This window comes from Eptatretus burgeri, chromosome 3 (assembly GCF_056783735.1).
Source record: "Eptatretus burgeri isolate ZD-2024b chromosome 3, Ebu_testis_v1, whole genome shotgun sequence".
NCBI classification, from domain to species: domain Eukaryota; kingdom Metazoa; phylum Chordata; class Myxini; order Myxiniformes; family Myxinidae; genus Eptatretus; species Eptatretus burgeri.
Genome location: NC_140963.1, coordinates 97,963,039 through 97,981,334, shown reverse-complemented (window position 1 = coordinate 97,981,334; position 18,296 = coordinate 97,963,039). Strand labels below are relative to the sequence as shown.

Here is an 18,296-nt window from a genome sequence, read left to right as displayed (position 1 = left end):
ACACAAAGTCCAAATAGACGAAAAGTGTTACAGAGACATTTAGGCATGTATACTCTGTTAAGGAGTACACCATCATAGCAAAGCAGGAACCATCTCAAGTGTTGGGGAACTGGTGGACAAATTTCAGTGTGAAACTCCTCTCCTCAAGAAGCACATTTTCAACGTGCGCAATCAATATTGAAGTAAAGAAGCATTCATGAGAATCTGACCCCTGACATGTGCTTAATACACATAGACTTCAATGAGAACTATTGTCGTAAATATGCGAGTGAAATACAATCGGTCCATTGATTCCGGAGGATTGTATCGACAGATGAGCTTACGCACTGGTTTGCTGTACCTGAAGGATGAAGTGATACCATTCTTTTCAATATCGCCGAGTACCCAACATGACCCACCAGCCATCTGGGCACATCTGACACAAGTTTGCAGGATGATTGGAAGGGATCATCCAGATATCTGCTCACTTCACGTATTCAGTGATGGACCAACCAGTCAATATCGCCAGAAGGATAGTTTCTACTACCTGATGACCAAGCCATTTGAATTTGGATTTGACTCCATCACCTGGTACTTCTTTAAATCTGACCATGGCAAGGGTGCACCAGATGGTATTGGGGGATCTCTAAAACGAACAGCGGATTGTCAGGTCAAACTTGGTATGGACATTTCAAGTGCAGAAGTGCTGTTTAGAAACTCTAGAATGCACGCAATCATCAATCAAACTGTTCTACATAATGCAGGAGGAGGATCTTTTGGAAACCAGCAAGTTCAATTCTCTTGAAATGCCGACCATCAAGGGCATGATGAAGCTGCATGAAACTGTCTCAGTGAGCAAAGGAGCATTCCATTATTGTGACATCAGATGTGTGTACAGACTGAGCAATGGAATACTGAATTGCCCTTGCTATGACCCCAAGACATTTCAGTTTTATGTGCATACCAATGATGCTGATATTGGTCAATCAAAGCAAAGTTCTCTCCATATGAAATGAGGCCACCGTGAGCACTCCACCATTACTGAATAAGCCGGATGTGATTGGCAGTAGTTATGTGGGGATGTATTGTGTCGTCGTGTATGATGCTAAACCATATCCTGGAAAGATTTTGGAAACTGACGGATAGAGTGTTAATGTCAAGTGTGTGGCTATATTGGGGGGGGGGGGGGAGGAATCTCACTCCACTGGCCGAGTCTTCAGGATGACATTGAGATGTACTCTCAGGAGGAAATCCTGTGTCTGGTCCCAGAGCCGAAATGGGCCAGTGGGGATTTGCTAAGCTTCACAACAATACCTGGTTGCTGATAGAGGAAGAATTGGAATTGTAGTAGGGCACCTATCTATATGTGTGAACCCCTACACGGCCTCTTCAGATGCTCACATTTCAGTGAAGTGGTCCCGAATCCCCCTTTTGCCATTCTTCAATGAATGAAATATGTTTGGAATTTGTTGGCATTATTAATAAAGGAACTGATATATTTCATTGATATGGTTTGGCACTGGTGTTTCACCTGGTCACTGATCATCTCGCGTCACTAGTGTTTCTACCACTTTTCATGTGATATGCTCGAAAAATATTCAATGAACTTGACCCCGCTATGTGAGGATTTGGAGGAGGACCCAGTCTGCTCACATAACAATTAAATTAATTTAGTGTCTTGCCATGCCATGTAGTATCGGGACTTCCTCACTTAGTGCCATAGATGTCAGTTCAGCGCGATCAAGTCAGGAGCTCTAAATTGCACAAAGGATAATCCGCAACATGAACTTTCTCCATATCATCAATACCTAGGACACCGAAGGATCTGATTTAATCACTAATGTTTATTTCAAACTGATGATTGGTTGAGTTGGATGTCAGTGGTGTTACTATCGACATTTTGGTGTAACCAAATTGACGCACAAGTACCGTTAATGTGAAATTCAACATTAAAAAGACGAAGGAAAACGTCGACTGCTGGAGCGACTGAAGTTGGGTGTTGCCAGAAACAACGATTTATCTATATTTTTCTGAAATTGAAATGAAAGTAATTGAGAAGGCACTTTCTTACACATTAAGTGTACTTGTGTGTCATTATATGTATAGTTTGTACATTTTGTGTCAATGTAAGTCTGATTTTGAATTTAAAAAATGCTAATTAAAAAAACAAAAATTTTGATTATTGTTTTTTCCTTAAAATTGAGAGAGCATAAAAACTTGACCTGATTGAGCGAAATTAGATACATTTCTGAATTCGGCATGCAAAAAACATATAGGAATCGGTGAGAAAACCTAGACCTCTGAAAAAAATATTTCAAATGCAGCCCAGTGTAATAGATCACAGCTTTTTCCTGGATTCACCTGATCAGTCTATTTCGTGGAAAGAGCAGGTGTTCCGAATGCTTTGTACACTGTATATTCCAAGTTTCAGTTCATTTCAATGTATAGCCTTTCAGATGAGTGCCAACACAATTTGGGCAGACGGATGGATGGACGAACAGACAGATTTTTTTTGTATACCTTGTCGAGGCTCGTATGAGAGCTAACACACAACACACATCAATGGGGGCATGAGACAGGAGGGGAGGGAGTTGGAAGGACAAAACAGTGGGGAACAGAGACATTTGGAGATCTGTGGAAGGGAGAGGGATGGGATGGGGAACATGGGGAATAGAAGATGGACATTACAGGGACTTTCAGGAAGGAAAGCAGGGAATTTGAAGGAGGTGGGCTTGGGTGGATTATCGGGGGTAGAAAAGGTCGAGGATTTGGATGGGGGATGATAAGAGGTGGTGGTGAACAGCTGTTTTGAAGGCCTGGAGGGAAGAATGGGAATGAATAGAGCGAGGGAGTTTATTCCAAAGGCGGGAAAAAAGAGGAATGAAAGAGTGAAGGTGAGCAGTGATTCGTGATGTTGGTAGTTTTACCAGAAGGGGGTTGTTGGCGGACCTTGAGCGCCCTGCGGAAATGTGGTGGGGACAAATCGCAGAGAGAGCAGGGGAGCGAGACTGGAGAGGAGACGGTAGAAGACAGAAAGAGCACCGACGAACCTGCTGTGATTGAGTGAGAGGCCCAAAGACTCAGCCTCATTGCGGGAGATGCCAATGATCCGAAATGCCTTGGTTTCTACAGTGTGAAGCCGAGAAAGGTGGGAGGCAGGAGCACCAGCCCAGAGGGGAGAGCAGTACTCCATCAGGCTGCGTACAAAAGCTTTGTAAGTGATCAGGAGCTCAGGTGGGCTGAGGAAGGACCTTGCACGGTGGAGGATTCCCAGTCGGCGACTGGCTTTGGAGGCGAGGTTTGAAATGTGGCTTTCCCAGGAGAGGTCATGGCAGATAGTGAGACCCAGAAGCTTGAAAGAAAGGACTTCTTCCAGAGGATTGTTGAGAAAGTGGATGGGGGGGGGGGGGGTTCTAAACAGTCCTTTCGAAGAGACATAGTGAGAGTGTGAGATTTGTCCGGATTGAAAGACATGTTCCACGTGTTGGACCAGTTTGTGATTTTATCCAGATCAGCAGTGAGCGAAGAAGCTGCTGCTTGCCTGTCTGAGGGATGACCGATGGTACGGCAGAGGGTGGAGTCATCAGCAAAGAGATATAGAGGATTTTCCAGAGAGTCTGAGAGATCATTGATGAAAACCAGAAAAAGAACAGGGCCCAGAACGCTACCTTGAGGAACTCCAGCCTGGACAGGAAGGGGGATGAAAGAACTCCATTTAGGGCCACACGTTGACGGCGACAGGAGAGGAAGTCTGTGAGCCATGAGTGGAGATGGCCTTGGATGCCATAGGAAGAGAGTTTGGTGAGCAGGGCAGGGTGCCAGACTGTGTCAAAAGCACGTGATATATCCAGGGATACGGCTCGGATTTCCTGTCTGGCATTGAGGGCTTCCATCCATTGTTGGGAGAGCAGAAGCAGCATATCCAGGGTAGAGTGACCTGGTCTGAAACCAAATTGATGATCAGAAATCAAGCCATTGGAGAAGAGGAAGGATTTGATGTCTGAAGCGATGATGGATTCCATAATCTTGCTGATGATTGGGAGAAGGCTGATTGGTCTGTAGTTGCAGGGATCTGTGTTTGCACCTTTTTTGTGCAGGGCAGTGATGTTAGCAGATTTCCAAGCAGATGGCAGATGACCTTGAGCAAATGAGAGGGTGAATAGAACAGAGAGAGGGTGAGCAAGAGCAGAAGAGCAGTTTTTGAGGACACGTGGGCTGATGCCCTCTGGACCGGTTGCAGAATCCGAGTCGAGGTTTGACAGCAAGCTCTCCACCTTATCAGGAGAAAAGGACACAGAGTCCAGGGACAGTTGGGTGCGACTAGGACTAGGTAAGGTGGGTACAGAAAGTAAAGGGTTTCGGACACAAGATTTCGATGCAAACACCGAGTTTTGGCATTTAGCCTTTTCACGTGCAGTATCAGCAGTGCGGCCATTTGAGGTAAGGGAGGGATGGAGGGGGAACATACACCAGAAACAGATTTGATTAGACGCCACCAGGATTTTGAGGAGGGAGAGAGTTTTGAGAGTTCAGACTTGAGATGAGAAAGATGTTGTTTTCTGGCTCTCCTGAGGGTAGATACACACTTGTTCCAAGCTTTATGGAAGGAACTGAGATTGCCCTCAGTTGGGTTTGCTTTCCATGAGGCAAAGCCAAGTTGTTTCAGAACAACTGCCTCACCACAATATTCAGTGAACCAAGGACGGGAGGAAGGGTAGGACAACTGAAGACGAGAGGGGATAAATCTGTGCATGAGGGAGAGCAAGTTTCTTTGAAAGAATTCCCAGGATGAGTTGATGTTGGAGAAAGTAGCGATCGGAGATAGATAGATAGAAAGTAGCTGCCAGTCGGCTTGAGTGAAATGCCAGACTCGACAGCGGTGAGCTGGTTCTCTGATAATAGCCAGAGACATGTCCACTTTGACAAGGACGTGGTCAGAAGAACCGATTGGAGCGGTAGAAGAGCAGCAGATCTTGTCAGGGAAATTTGTCAAAATCAGATCCAGAAGAGATGGAGTACCATTGGTTGGGATCCGAGTAGGGAAGTTGACCGATTGAGTCAGTCCCAATGAGTCGCGGAAAGCTTTTGCCGAGGTGCCATGACAGGTGAGAGAGGTACCCATGTGGAGCTGTTGAACATCTCCCAACACTGAAAACAGCCATTTTTGGTGGAAATACTTTAAACGGTCGAAAGTAACCTTTTAAAAAAGGTTACTTTCATTTTATTTGATTTATCGTTACTGCAGAGCATCTGGCTAGTAGAGCAAAAAGATGGTATATTGTGATAAAGATCTTCCTGTCACATTGACCAAAAACAGATCTTATGAATGAAAGATCAATGCTTTGCCAGTCCAGGGAGAGAAAACAGTGCTGGGGTGTTGTTACCTCAAAAGAAAATGATCTCTGAGAAAGGAATCTAAATAGAAACCAGATGGAAGTGGGGTAAACCATGAAAACAGATGGCCTCACAAGGGGGGCAGAACAAAGTGTATATATAGTAAGCCAAACTGCTAAGCAAGCCGGAGTTTTTTTGAGCTGGTATACTGTAGGCATTCTGTGCCTCACTTACTCCTGTGTATACACCTTGATGTGAATTAAAGCTCTTCTCTACCACGATCAGTGCGGACATTGCTTGATATCAATCAGCCTTGGAACCTGATCTCTCGACCCACACCTTGCCAACTGGCATCATGACAATTGAAGTCGCCACATATGAGGAAGAGAGAGTTTGGATGAGAAGATAGAAGTTGGTCCATGTTTTCAGATAGTGAGGTGTAGATGGACTCATTACTGTTCGGTGGACGGTACAGTACACATATAAACATGAGGTGGGAGTTGAGGGGAAGCCGTAGCCAGAGGTATTCCTGGGGGTGTGGGGGAGTGAGGCCAGTGCAGGGAGAGTAAGGAATAGAGTCTTTTATGAAGAGAGCAACTCCTCCACCAGGGCGAGGGTCAGGTCTGTCAAACCAGAGGAGGGAGTAACCAGGGAGAGATACTTGGGAGTCAGACACGTCTTGGGGGAGGAAAGTTTCTGTTAGGCAGATTATGTCTGGTTTGTCAGTGGCAACCTGTATGGAAAGATCTGAAAGGTTTGAGCGAAGGCCCCGGATATTTGAGGTCCATACTTTGAATGAAGAGGTAGGGGAGGAGGCTTTGGGTGCAGGGGGTGGGGGAGGGGGAGGGTAGGACAAGGGATGAGGGGGGAGGTAAGGAGTGTTGTTGAAAGAGTGTGGGGGTTTGCAGAATAGCTCGGGGAAGGGGCCGAATGAGGAGGAGAAAAGGCTCTGTCGTGCTGGGGAGAGAGGGAACAAGAGAGGGGAAAGAAGGCAGTTGAAGATTTGAGGAGGTGGAGTGAAGAGATGGAGGTGAGAGGGCAGTGGAAGGAGGCAGCTCTGTGGATGCGAGGGGGGGCAACTTTGGGAAGGATGAGTAAGGGGGATGAATGGTGGGAGAAAGGTGAGGGGGGAGTTTTTGAGAGAGGTGAGAGGGAGGCTTGGAGGGAGAAGAGTGGGATGGTTGCTTTGAGAGTGAGGGGTGAGAGGAGTGAGTTGGCACTGAAGTTGGAAAAAAAAGAATGGTTGATGGAAAGCGAATATTCATAGCAAACTGGGTTTTTTTTTTAAGTTTTAGGTCATTTATGTGATTAAACACATTTCTTGAGGGATGCAATGAAGGCGAATTCAGAGAATGGAGAGAATAAACGCTGTAACAGTTGGATTTTTTAGGCAAGGTATGAAGGAAAGGTCAAATTGAGAGCAGTCTGTTTCAATAGCAGAAGAGTAGTGCATTCTCATACAGTAAAGAGTACCACACGTGTGAAAGAGGAAGAGGAAGCATTATAAGAGATTGTTTTTGTTATTATTATTAATGTTTGAGAGAGTTTTCAACAGATTAGGTCATGGAAGTGTTGTTGAAAAAAAATCGAGGAAGAAGAAGAGGAAGAAGAAGAGGAAATGAAGAAGAAGAAGAAGAAGAAGAAGAAGAAGAAGAAGAAGAAGAAGAAGAAGAAGAAGAAGAAGAATCAGATAAAGGTAGCGTTTTTTTTTGTTTGTTTTTTTTTAAAGATAAGAAACTGAGTGACTAGTTGGGATGGGGGACATTAAGAAAGTGGGAAAGATAGAAATTGAAGATAATGGGGAGAAAAAAACAAATAAACACGATCGTAGACCGAGGGGAACAAAGGGTCGGCCTCAAGCCTCGAGGATAGGCCTCAAGCACCCAGTAAGACGACGAAATCTCACAAAATAGCACGATATTTGAAACAAAACCGAACAAGGAACACATAGTAACATGTAGGTGAGAATATAAACAGTTAAAACGGGACAGATAACGACCGGAAACTTAACTTTGAGATCGTCAGCAGGGAGCCCCCAAGGAGACCTGCCAATGCTCCAAACCCAGAACCAAAGAAAGATTTGGGCGTTTTCATTAAAAACTCGAGAATGCGGAAATGGACGTTGCTGAAATTTGGAACACATTACCTCGACGTACAAAGGAGTTTCTTCTGAAATTTGCAGCCGATTTCGTTCAGTAAAAGCCAACAAACGAATTTTCAGTCCCTGTGCTAAAGTTGCATGCAGAGAAACTGTCCCATATAAAGGAGGGGTGCTTTGCACCTCCCTTGATTTTTAGATCCTCGTGGAGGATCTCTCAGTCTTACTCACGTTGTTGTTCTTCATCTTCTTCTTGTGGACTTTTTTGTTTCACAGCCTACAGTTTTCATCGAAATTTCCTGAAACTTGGCATATATATGTAAAAATACCCTGCGCAGACAGTAACAATCTCCGATTTTGAAAATTCCTCCGAGAAAAAAAGTTATGACGTCAAAATATCTCCCCTAATGGAAATCGCCTAAAAAATTATCTCCGAAACGAGGCAAGCTTTTTGAATTCTGTTTGTGGGAATCGAGAATTCATTAGCAGAGATGAATTACCGCACATATGATACATCACTATGACGTCATATCAATTTTTATGACATCATTCTTATTTTTTGACATTTTTTGTTTCACAACCCAGAGTTTTCATCGGATCTTCGTGAAACTTGCCATGTATATGCAGAAAGCCCACTCGCAGGCAGTCACCATCTCCGATTTTGGAAATTCTTCCTAGAAAAAAGGTTGACGTCATAATATCGCCACCAATGGAAATTGCCTATTAGCTCTGAAACTAGGCAAGCTGTTTGAATTTTGTTTGCAGGAATCAATCCGGGCATTAGCACAGATAATTTATCGCAAACCCGATACATCACAATGACGTCATATTCGTTTTTATGACGTCATCATTAAGAGGACGAGAATCTTAGCTCATTTGAGCTTGTTCTTCTTCTGGGATCTGATTATTGTGGCGCTTTAGGCATGATATTACATCACTGGGTTAATCCAACTTGAAAGGGAATGTTGAGCTGGCATGTGTTGAATTTATAAACTGCCTTCTTCATTTGTATTTTGCTTTTTCTTTGGATAGCCTGAAAAGTAAATGAAATTGAATGATTTTCACCATTCCTCTTTCCAGTTTGTGATTAAGACTTAATATCCTCACTCATTCCGGAAGGAACAGAAGAGGGTGTGTGTGTGTGTGTGTGTGTGTGTGTGTGTGTGTGTGTGTGTGTGTCAGAACCCACATGCAGATTAACCTTAATGTAGCACCCCTGGTATGCAAAAGGAGTACTAGACTGGCATCCCTGGAGTTTATTTATTTGCTTGTCTATCTGCAGATGAATATCTATCGACAGGGTGTCCCAGAAGTCTGGACCCAGAGGGAAAAATACACAATTTATACTGAAGACTCAAAAAAACAAAAACAATCTACACTGAAGAACAAGCACGACCACAACGAAGTCTATCAGCAACACTTCTAGTATCTTTTAATCGTTATAACAATTTGCCGACAAAATCGATGAGTTAGCTTTGGCTTCTCAAGGTATTCTTTTCGTGAAATAACACACAGGTCTCCCTCTGGCTTCTTCTGGAAACATGGAATAAAATATTACCAGTTCCACCTTCTTTTGATTGGTTTGTTGAGCCATCAGGGTTGTTTGATGCTTGAAATATGTAAAACAGACATTACAAATGTGTTTTTTTTTTTAACTTTTACAATAAAACGTCTGTTTCCTGTGGGTCCCGACTTCTGGGACACCATGTATATATCTATCTATCTCTTTATCTCTCGATATATCTATCTTAATTACAAGATTGGAGGCTCATGGATGAGCAAGGTTATCATGGGCATGAAATGACAGTGGGGCAACAGTTTGGAGTAATAAGCAAGGGAATGAATGGGCAGGAACGAGGAGTTAGAGAGAGAGAGAGAGGAAGGGAGGAACCAGTAAGCAACATGTAAGAGTGTTTGGCGAGACAGGATCAATGGGTGTAAATAACGATTGCAGGTGGGATGGAGGATGACGTGAGATGGCAGTCGACCGGCTGCGTGAAGCCCTTGAGGGAACAATTATAGATTGTGTTTCCAATCTGGCTAGAGGCAGTAATACTAATGATTTCACCAGACTCAGTGGCATAATGGTTATAGCGTCCGCTCTGAGTCTGGGAGGTCAGTGGTTCAAACGTCGTCCAAGTCATACCGAAGACTAGAAATGTTATGTGCCGCTTCCTTGCTGGACGCTCAGCATTTAAAAGGTTAGAACACAGACAAACAACCCTGCGAAGACAATGGCAAACCTCCCAGTATTACCCTTGGCAAGAAACTACTTCGGCAGCACCAATAATCTGTGACGAATATGCAACATCGAAATTAAGGATTTAGATTCTAAACATCTGAAAACAATAGATAAAAGCTTAGTTACATCAATTATGATGTTCAGGAGGATGGAAGATAATCTGGTTACCCTGTCTTGTACAGTCGATGTGTGAAGCTAATCCACATCATTTGGTTGAGACTTTAATTACCTTCAAAATGATCTCAAATGGGCACTAAAATGTTGCTTATAAAAGGCAGTGCCACCAAAACATCCAATAACTGTTAAAATGAACATATAAGTCCATTTAAACATTCTGAGCCAAACGGAAAAGCTGCACACAGCAAAGGTGGTAGGGTAGCAAATATTGTAAGGCATCATCTAGTTATCATGTATGTACCAGTAGAGTGGGGGACACAATTGAGAAAAATAAAATTGAGAGAAGGTAGGGTGTTTGGAGAGAGAGAAAAGTGTACCTAGGGTCATGGAGTGTGCGCAGAGAGGGAAATAAGTTTGGGAATAAATAGGAGAAAGAGAAATTGCATTTATTCATAATGCTGCTGTATTCGTGAAAGCAATAAATAGAAGGCCACTTCTCCACAATTTATTGGAAGTGAATGGAGTCATTAAGCAACATATAAGAAAGAGCCGTGGATGGCATTATCGTATAGGATGAATACTGTGATTATAGTATATAACCTTAAAGTGTGGAGGAAAAAAATCTGCATTGCTTTTGACCTTTAGAAAATTGCATTTCAACTGCAGATAGCATGGTCCGCTGATTGCATGGTCCATCAAGGGTCAAGTATAAAAGATGTAGAAAATAAAGGTTTCACAGCCACCATGCCTGTTGCTCAAAGTACAGTTAATATTTCATGCATTTCCGTGCTCGAGTTACTTGTGTATGCGGGTACTTTATAAAGGAATGATGTATTCGAAAAATTACCCAGTCAAACAGCAATACCCCATCTGCAATATGCACAGTTCATGACTGCGGAACATTACTTAAAAGATTGCCCATCGTGTGTGTTTAGATACTGGCAATGGACCTTGAAAGCAACTCATTTCCGATGGATGTCGAGCTCTCTTGGATGCCTCAAATCACAGGAGAAGGCTGCCTTGAGCACCTAATGGTACACATTGATGAAGAACTAAAACAAAATGCACTGAAATGAGTTCCGAACGTCTAATGCTGCCAACTAGCACTTACCAATCATCCCTGGAGAATATACTAGTGGGGTTGGGTGGAGTGTGGGCAGGAGTGCGAGAGTGAGGGGCAAAGAGTGCAACCATCCAACCACCATAATCTATGTTAGCACAAAGATGATCTTATTTTCCCAGTCCTATACAGGGTGTGGGGTGTGGGGTGTGTGGGCGTGCGTGCATGTGTATGCATATACGTATATATATATATATATATATATATATATATATATATATATATATATATATATATATATATATATATATATAGTGTGTATATATGTGCATGCATGTGTGTGTGTATATATATATATATATATATATATATATATATATATATATATATATATATATATATATATATATATATATATATATATATACATACACACACATACATACTGTATATATGTATATACATACATACATATATATATATATATATATATATGTATGTATGGATGTATATACATATTGTTGCGGGCCTGGGATAAGGTGGCGAGAACGACGGCAAGGTGGGGAAAGCTACGTCATCTCCCACCAGCCTCCCGGAATTGTAGGCCGTTGCTCACAGATAACTCCGTGAGGTGGTGGGCCGCTTAACCGACCGTGGATGCCAATACCTCCACCGCATAGCGTAGGGTCTTTTTGTCTAGAACCAATTTACCTAATTAACCATGCGGTGTCGTCTAACGGGGAACCACGCCCTCGGCACGCCTTGCTCGAACCGGATCACTCTACCGACTGCGGTAGAGTTCCAACTACCAACTACCAACTCCGGATCGGGTGCAGTCGAGCGGAACTGCCAAAGCCGTGCTGGCTAGGATGAGCAGATTAACAGGAACAAAGACCCGGCTAAAACTCAGATCCAAACCATGCTGGTCTAATGAAAGAAAGGACGGAAACGAACTGGGAACATTTCTACAATTGTTTTATTTACAGCAAGAATGGCACAGAGCAAGCTTATTGCGGATATACAGGAGATTTACAATGATCGAAAACACTTATGCAGTTGTACTTTGCAGGCGGCGCCACACACACAGACGAAAATAAAACCCAGGTGAATTCCAAGGAACCTCGCAGCCAGGGAGAGAGACGAGCTGGGGGTTATGACTCGGCTGGGTACCTGCACATTGGAGGGAAGGGGTGCTCTGTGGTGCGGCACCTAACAAATGGTCGTGCAGCTCGGCCGGCAGTCACACGCGTGGGGCTCGTGTCCGCAGAGGAACCCGAGCGGAGCAGAGTAGAGTCCCAGGGCAGGGATCAGGGTCACGGACAGGACCCAGCGAGAGACCCAGTTGAGGTCGCGTGTCCTCGGTCGTTATCGGAATCGACCAGACGGATCGCTCTACCAACGAAAAACGGCCATGCACCACCACCCACAGACTCATGAAAAAGCTATCAGTCTGCCAATCCTCCTCGTACACCGAATTCGAGACTCCAGCAAAACTCCAATGAACGCCCCAGCGGATGCAGAACTGAACTGAGCCTTTTGACTGAACTCCCACGAACGCATGTCTCAGAGGATCCCTTTGTAGTCCATCGACCTCCCTCAGCGGGGCGGGGCCTTGGTCAAAACTGACGTCACTGTCTGCCCTAAATGGACGGGGCTCCCATGGGTCTGCCCTTTTTGGGCGGGGCCTTGGCCAGGCACCGGCGAGGCCCACCCACTCCACCGGTGTTTGGGGAAGGTGAATGATGGTGCAGCCACACTGCATACGTTTGGGGAAGCCGAGAAGGAACTGGAACAGCGAACGTGGAGATTTTGCCTCGGAAAAACGAGTCTCTGTAGACAGCGGGTGGACAGCGGTACGCTGTGGCCAGCGAACCGAGGGCTGCAAGCACTAGGAAGGTACCGTGGTTCCATAAGAGGGGAAATAAAATGATTTATTAACCTAACTAAAAAAAACATCACAACGCACCCCTTCAATTTAAACACGAGGAGGGGTTCTGTCTACACATATACTTAACAGCATAACCAACTTCGGGGCACCTGTATGTTTGAATGCATACGGTTCCGAGAACCGACCCGAGTCATTTAACATTTGTGTGGCATGCAGGTGTAGGTTTCCCCAAGTACGTTTTACCTACGGATCTCTGAGTGCGACATTTTGAATACATGTCTCAAAAATAAATAACCTCGTACGTTGCGTAACTAAACTAACAGACTCATTCGGACAACTTACCTATATTGCCGGCACTAAACAACAACAGGTGGGTTAGGACGATGTACATTTCTAAAATTTACACTACCCATGGCTCAGGACCTGTGATTTGAGGAGAGAAAACACAACAAAGGTAACATTTGTGGATGAGTGCACAGCAGGCAATCGATGATCGGGCGTTTTCAGGGCCTTCAATGGTCCCTTGTTTGTCACTGATTTTTTTTTATTATTCCTACGCTTTCGAAGAAAAGCGGGAATATTGTGATTGTCTCGTCCATCCGTCCGTCTGTCTTACCCTGTAACTCCTCCTACACCGTTTGAAATAGGAACTTGAAACTTTGGGACATAGTAGATACACAGTATGTATGGGGAAGTGCACAACACTTTCGGATTTTTGATATGACCCCTAGGGGCCGGGCCAGAGGGGTTGGGGTCATGGGGGTCGATTAACAAAAAGAAATTGTCTTATTGCTTTTTAAATCAAATATATTCATAATTTATACATTATACAAAATATTTTTTTAAACACATGATGATCAGAGGGTGCTTGGGGGTAGGGGGTGCTTAGCGGATAGGGGGTGCTTAGCGGATAGGGGGTGCTTAGCGGATAGGGGGTCAAAATAGCTCCTCCTACACCGTTTGACGTAGGAACTTGAAACTTTGGGACATAGTAGATATATGTATGGGGAAGTGCACAACACTGTCGGATTTTTGATATGACCCCTCGGGGCCGGGCCAGAGGGGGTGGGGTCATGGGGGCTGATTTTTTTTTAAGTGTATTTTCCATTGTACATGGTAAATTCCTTTATAAAGAACTTACTTATGTGGCCCCCATGAGTGACAAACAGTCACAGGTTTCACTGTATTTATCTAATTGATTGTGAATAATTATAATTAATATTATACACAGTTCCTTCCTATGATTGAATTGATGCACAGTTCTATATTGCGAGACAGTGTTAAATTAATGTTTCATGAAATGTTGACATGCTTGCAATGACTTCTGATTTAGTAAACATAGTAAGTCTTTGGTCATAAAGCACATCAAATAGAAAAGAATAGTCAATCCATTTTGCAAGATAAAATTTCACCTGGCGTTAATGGGACAAAGCAGTGCACGCGGGTATATGCGATGGTGTGCCATCGACAACGTAGTTCTAGTTTTATTTTTTATTTCATTTCGGCTGCTGGAGGCAACTCACCCTCATACGGCAGACCATACGCCATTTCATGGGCCATTTGAACTGACCTTTATGTAACAAGGAGACATCCGGGCTGCTCAATGCAGTCCCCGTCCATTTGAACTGGCCTTTACACAAGAAGGAGATATCCGGGCTGCTCAGTGCAGTCCCCGGCAACGTGGCTGCCTGCAGGGCAGTCCTTACAAACACTTTCAGAGATGGTCCTGGAGCACATGTTTAAGGTGGTGATATGGCAATGCAAACAAAGGCACGGACAGGTATGGAGTCAAGGCAAAGTCATCAAAAGCAAGGCATGGCAAATGCAGACCAGGTGAGGTGCAATACAACAGATCGGCACATGAAGCTGGCTGGCCTCGGCGTGGTCTCGTGAGGTTGTGGAGAGAGTGTGGTAGCACCGCCGGCCTGAAGACGGGCTCGGTCCTACCCTACGGTGTCCCCCCAACCTATTGCCTATGCCTGTCCTTGTCCATATCCACCCCCATTAGCTTGTAACAACCACGACGGAATTTATACTTTTTATTATTATTATTATTTGTTTTTTTTTAAATAATTTTACAATTATGCGTGTCCCTAACCCCCTTGTTGTCCTTGTTCGGTTAACCTGTCAAAACTGTCTACTCCCAATCCTTAAGATCCCTTTTTGAGGGGATTGAGGAAGAGACAAGTGAATCTGTCTCGAGGCCCAATGCAGCCTCAGAATAACTCCCACAGGTTTCAGCAATTTTCCAAGTTGAGTCCAGCGGCCACGAACAGCGAAGGTATGGATGGTGTGAAAGGGTACATGCTTCCTCTCTACCCCAGCATTTATTAAACGTTAATCTATCCCCGGGGCTTTTCAACACACCTGTCTCTTTAAACTATCGGTTCTGGCAACCACGATTCCCGTCGCCTGTGTTGGTGTTCGTTATTAATTTGGGCCTGGCCTGCAAATTTTCTCTCGTGCTCTTGCACAATTTCGTGGCTGGGCAGCGTGGCTCCATTGGCAGGGATACCCATCTGCCGAACTCGAACTACGGCACCCCCAGGTCGCTGAGGCTGTCTTTGAGTCTACCTATTCCTTATGAACATGGGGGATGCCCATCCTGGCATCTTCCCTGTCGATGCCCGTGTGGCATTTTGGTGCTCCGGGTCCCATTTCCGTGGGCTATCCGTGCCCATTACACTAACTCAGTCCCTTGGACCCATGGCCTACTCTGGCCAACCACTTTGGTGCCCAGGGTCCCCTCTACTCAGTACGCATATTTCCACAGCCATGCTACCAGCTGGTCAATAGACTCCTGCACCCTTCAAAAGGTTTTTTGCCTTCGTTCGACACCAACAACAAACTGACATCTGTTTTGGTTAATTTAACTAACCCCCTAACATTACACTAACCCCGAGTTCCCTTGGGTGGGATTCACTCCTCTCCCCAATCATTCGTTCGCACCATGCATTCCCCATTCACTCCATTCACACTCAGGCCCGCTGACCCACATTCATTCATCATGTTTCTTTCTTCTTTTTTTATTTTTTTCTTCTTCACACCAATACTGACACTAACTACGTTCCCCTAACTACCTCGTGCTCCCCGTCATCCCTTACTCAAATGCACGTTCCATTTAATACTACGTAGCTAATCTACATCCCCACTACACATTCCATGTCTGTCCATGTCTCCAATCCATTTCTAAATTCTAAACTAAAATTCCCGCTAACTCGTTCCACCGGGCCCCATGGAGGACTGCTCATGCCCCATGAGGCCGGTCTATCTAACGCTAAACCCCTCCCCTAACGAGTGCTCCTTTGCCCACGAGGATGTTTGCCACATCCTGGCTGGGCTTGTGTACTTGTGGCAAGACTCGACGAGCCTTGCATCTCCAGGGCGGTGGTTTAGAACACGCTCGTCCCCTTCGTTCGACCGATTCGTGAAGCCATAAGGTCGCCCCATTAATTGCATTAACCACTCGTTTTCGAGGTATTCCCCATGCGAGCCAACGTGCGTTACTCACCCGGCCTTTGTGCGGCGTGATCCCTGTGGATCCCCCCACTCGCACACGGACCGCTCTGTTGTCATGCAGACGGGCTCGGCCGTGTCGTCTCGGGGACCCGCTCCGTACGTACCACGAATTCCACTGTCAGTGCACAGCACGTTCGCCTCCATACACGTGCTCACATGGGGATTCATGCTTTCCAAATTCAAACGATTCAAATCGCCTCCATTTTCGCTGTCCGCGTTAAACGCCGGCGCCCGATCACGCAAACACACGCGCTTGGGCCGTTCGAAAATTACGGAACGGCCTCGCACGCGACGTGCGAAATAACTCCGTCCGTTACACGACCCGTGTCTCCCGTCTGGGTCGGTCCGTGTCCCATTTCCTCACGGGCACTCACACATACTATGTCATTTGCACGATTCACACGTTCTGACACACACTCTGGGACAATCACACTGGGTGCTTGGGTTCGCCCACGAGAACCCGAGGTCTATGCCCCCCCCCAACCCCCCAAACCTGGCATGTACCCTTTCGCAATATACAATGGCTCCACCTCGTACGGTCTTACCAGACCCACCTCGTCACGGTCTGCCTCGAGGGAGCATATCGTCTCCCCTTGTTCCTGTGGGAGATTAATCCGACCCCAGTATTGGGTCCCAATACATTCCACAAGCTCAACCCCAATGTCCCCTACCAGTTCTATGTGTGTGCTCCTCTTTAATTTCGTATAATTCATCATTTACCTGTTCTATCTCCCTTCGTGCCTCTGTTAATTCCGTCATCCCCTGTCCGAGTTTACAGGTTTCTCCCTTAATTATCGTGGCATCACTCGTCACCTCGACCTTGCCCGTCGTCATCGCGGTCCGAACAGCCTCCACACTCCCCCTTGACTCGGCCATTTCTTTTAATTCGACGTTTCAGTTCCGCAGCTCTGCCTTCATTTCCTCCTGACCTGCCTTCAGCGTTTGCATATTCCAACCCATGCGTTCTTCCATCTTTTGCATATCCCCCTTCATTTCGTTTTGCAAGTTCATTCCCATGCTTTGCATTTCACCTCTCAGTGCTTACATATCATTCTTCATGTTTTGCATATTTCCATTCATTTTGTTTTTCATGTTTTTTAGTATTTTCACCAACTGGCTCAAGTCAAATGGTCCTGGTGACGCCGATACGCCACGATCGGTCGCGGATCCGACAGGGATCGCTCAGTCCTCCGTGGGGGAAATTTGATGCAGGGGAGCTCCGGCATTGTCGCCGTTGCCCCAATGCTACCTCTGGGTTTGGCTGCAGGGAAGGGTCTTCCTGCAAGGTGTTGTCCTGAGCCACAGCTTCCTCTCAGATTATCTCAGAACCCACCTGTATCAGTTCGTCTTGGTCCGCCATGGTTCGTACTGAGAATTATATAAAATTTTACCGCTGCTCTTAATTTCGGAGGGAAAGGGTGGGGGTTGCCAAGCACACCCCTGGTCCGAATCCTGTAAATTTCTCCATGGAGGCGGAGGGGTTCGAGATCCGAACTCCTGACAACAAACTGTTGTGGGTCAGGGTCCTGTGGCAAGAACGACCGCGAGGTGGGGGAAGTGACGTCATCTCCCACGTCCCACCAGACTCCCGGAATTGCAGGCCGTCGCTCATGGATAACTCCTTGAGGCGGCTGGTCGCTTAACCGACCATGGATGCCAATACCTCCACCGCGTAACGTAGGGTCTTTTTGTCTCGAACCAATTTACCCAATTAACCACGCGGTGTCGTCCACTGGGGAACCACGCCCTCGGCATGTCTTGCTCGAACCGGGTCACTCTACCGACTACGGTAGAGTTTCAACTACCAACTACCAACTCCGGATCGGGTGCAGTCGAGCGGAACTGCCAAAGCCGTGCTGGCTAGGATGAGCAGATTAACAGGAACAAAGACCCGGCTAAAACTCAGATCCGAACCATGCTGGACCAATGAAAGAAAGGATGGAAACGAACTGGGAACATTTCTACAATTGTTTTATTTACAGCAAGAAGGACACAGAGCAAGCTTATCGCGGATATACAGGAGATTTACAATGATCGAAAACACTTATGCAGTTGTACT

At 45.4% G+C, this 18,296-nt stretch overlaps 1 protein-coding gene across 2 annotated transcripts in view; it reads right to left on the bottom strand.

The window, feature by feature from the left end:
- Positions 1-11,829: 11,829 nt before the first annotated feature.
- The window catches only part of LOC147030504 (THAP domain-containing protein 2-like), a 344,307-nt gene continuing 337,840 nt past the window's right edge, over positions 11,830-18,296 (bottom strand). For both annotated transcript variants that reach the window (XM_085874629.1, XM_085874628.1), the window contains 2 exons: positions 14,289-14,444; positions 11,830-12,718 (listed from right to left, as the gene is read on the bottom strand). In XM_085874629.1, the coding sequence (XP_085730755.1) occupies positions 14,433-14,444 (12 nt within the window). In that variant the 3' untranslated portion in view covers positions 11,830-12,718; positions 14,289-14,432. The remainder of the gene's footprint in view (positions 12,719-14,288; positions 14,445-18,296) is intronic.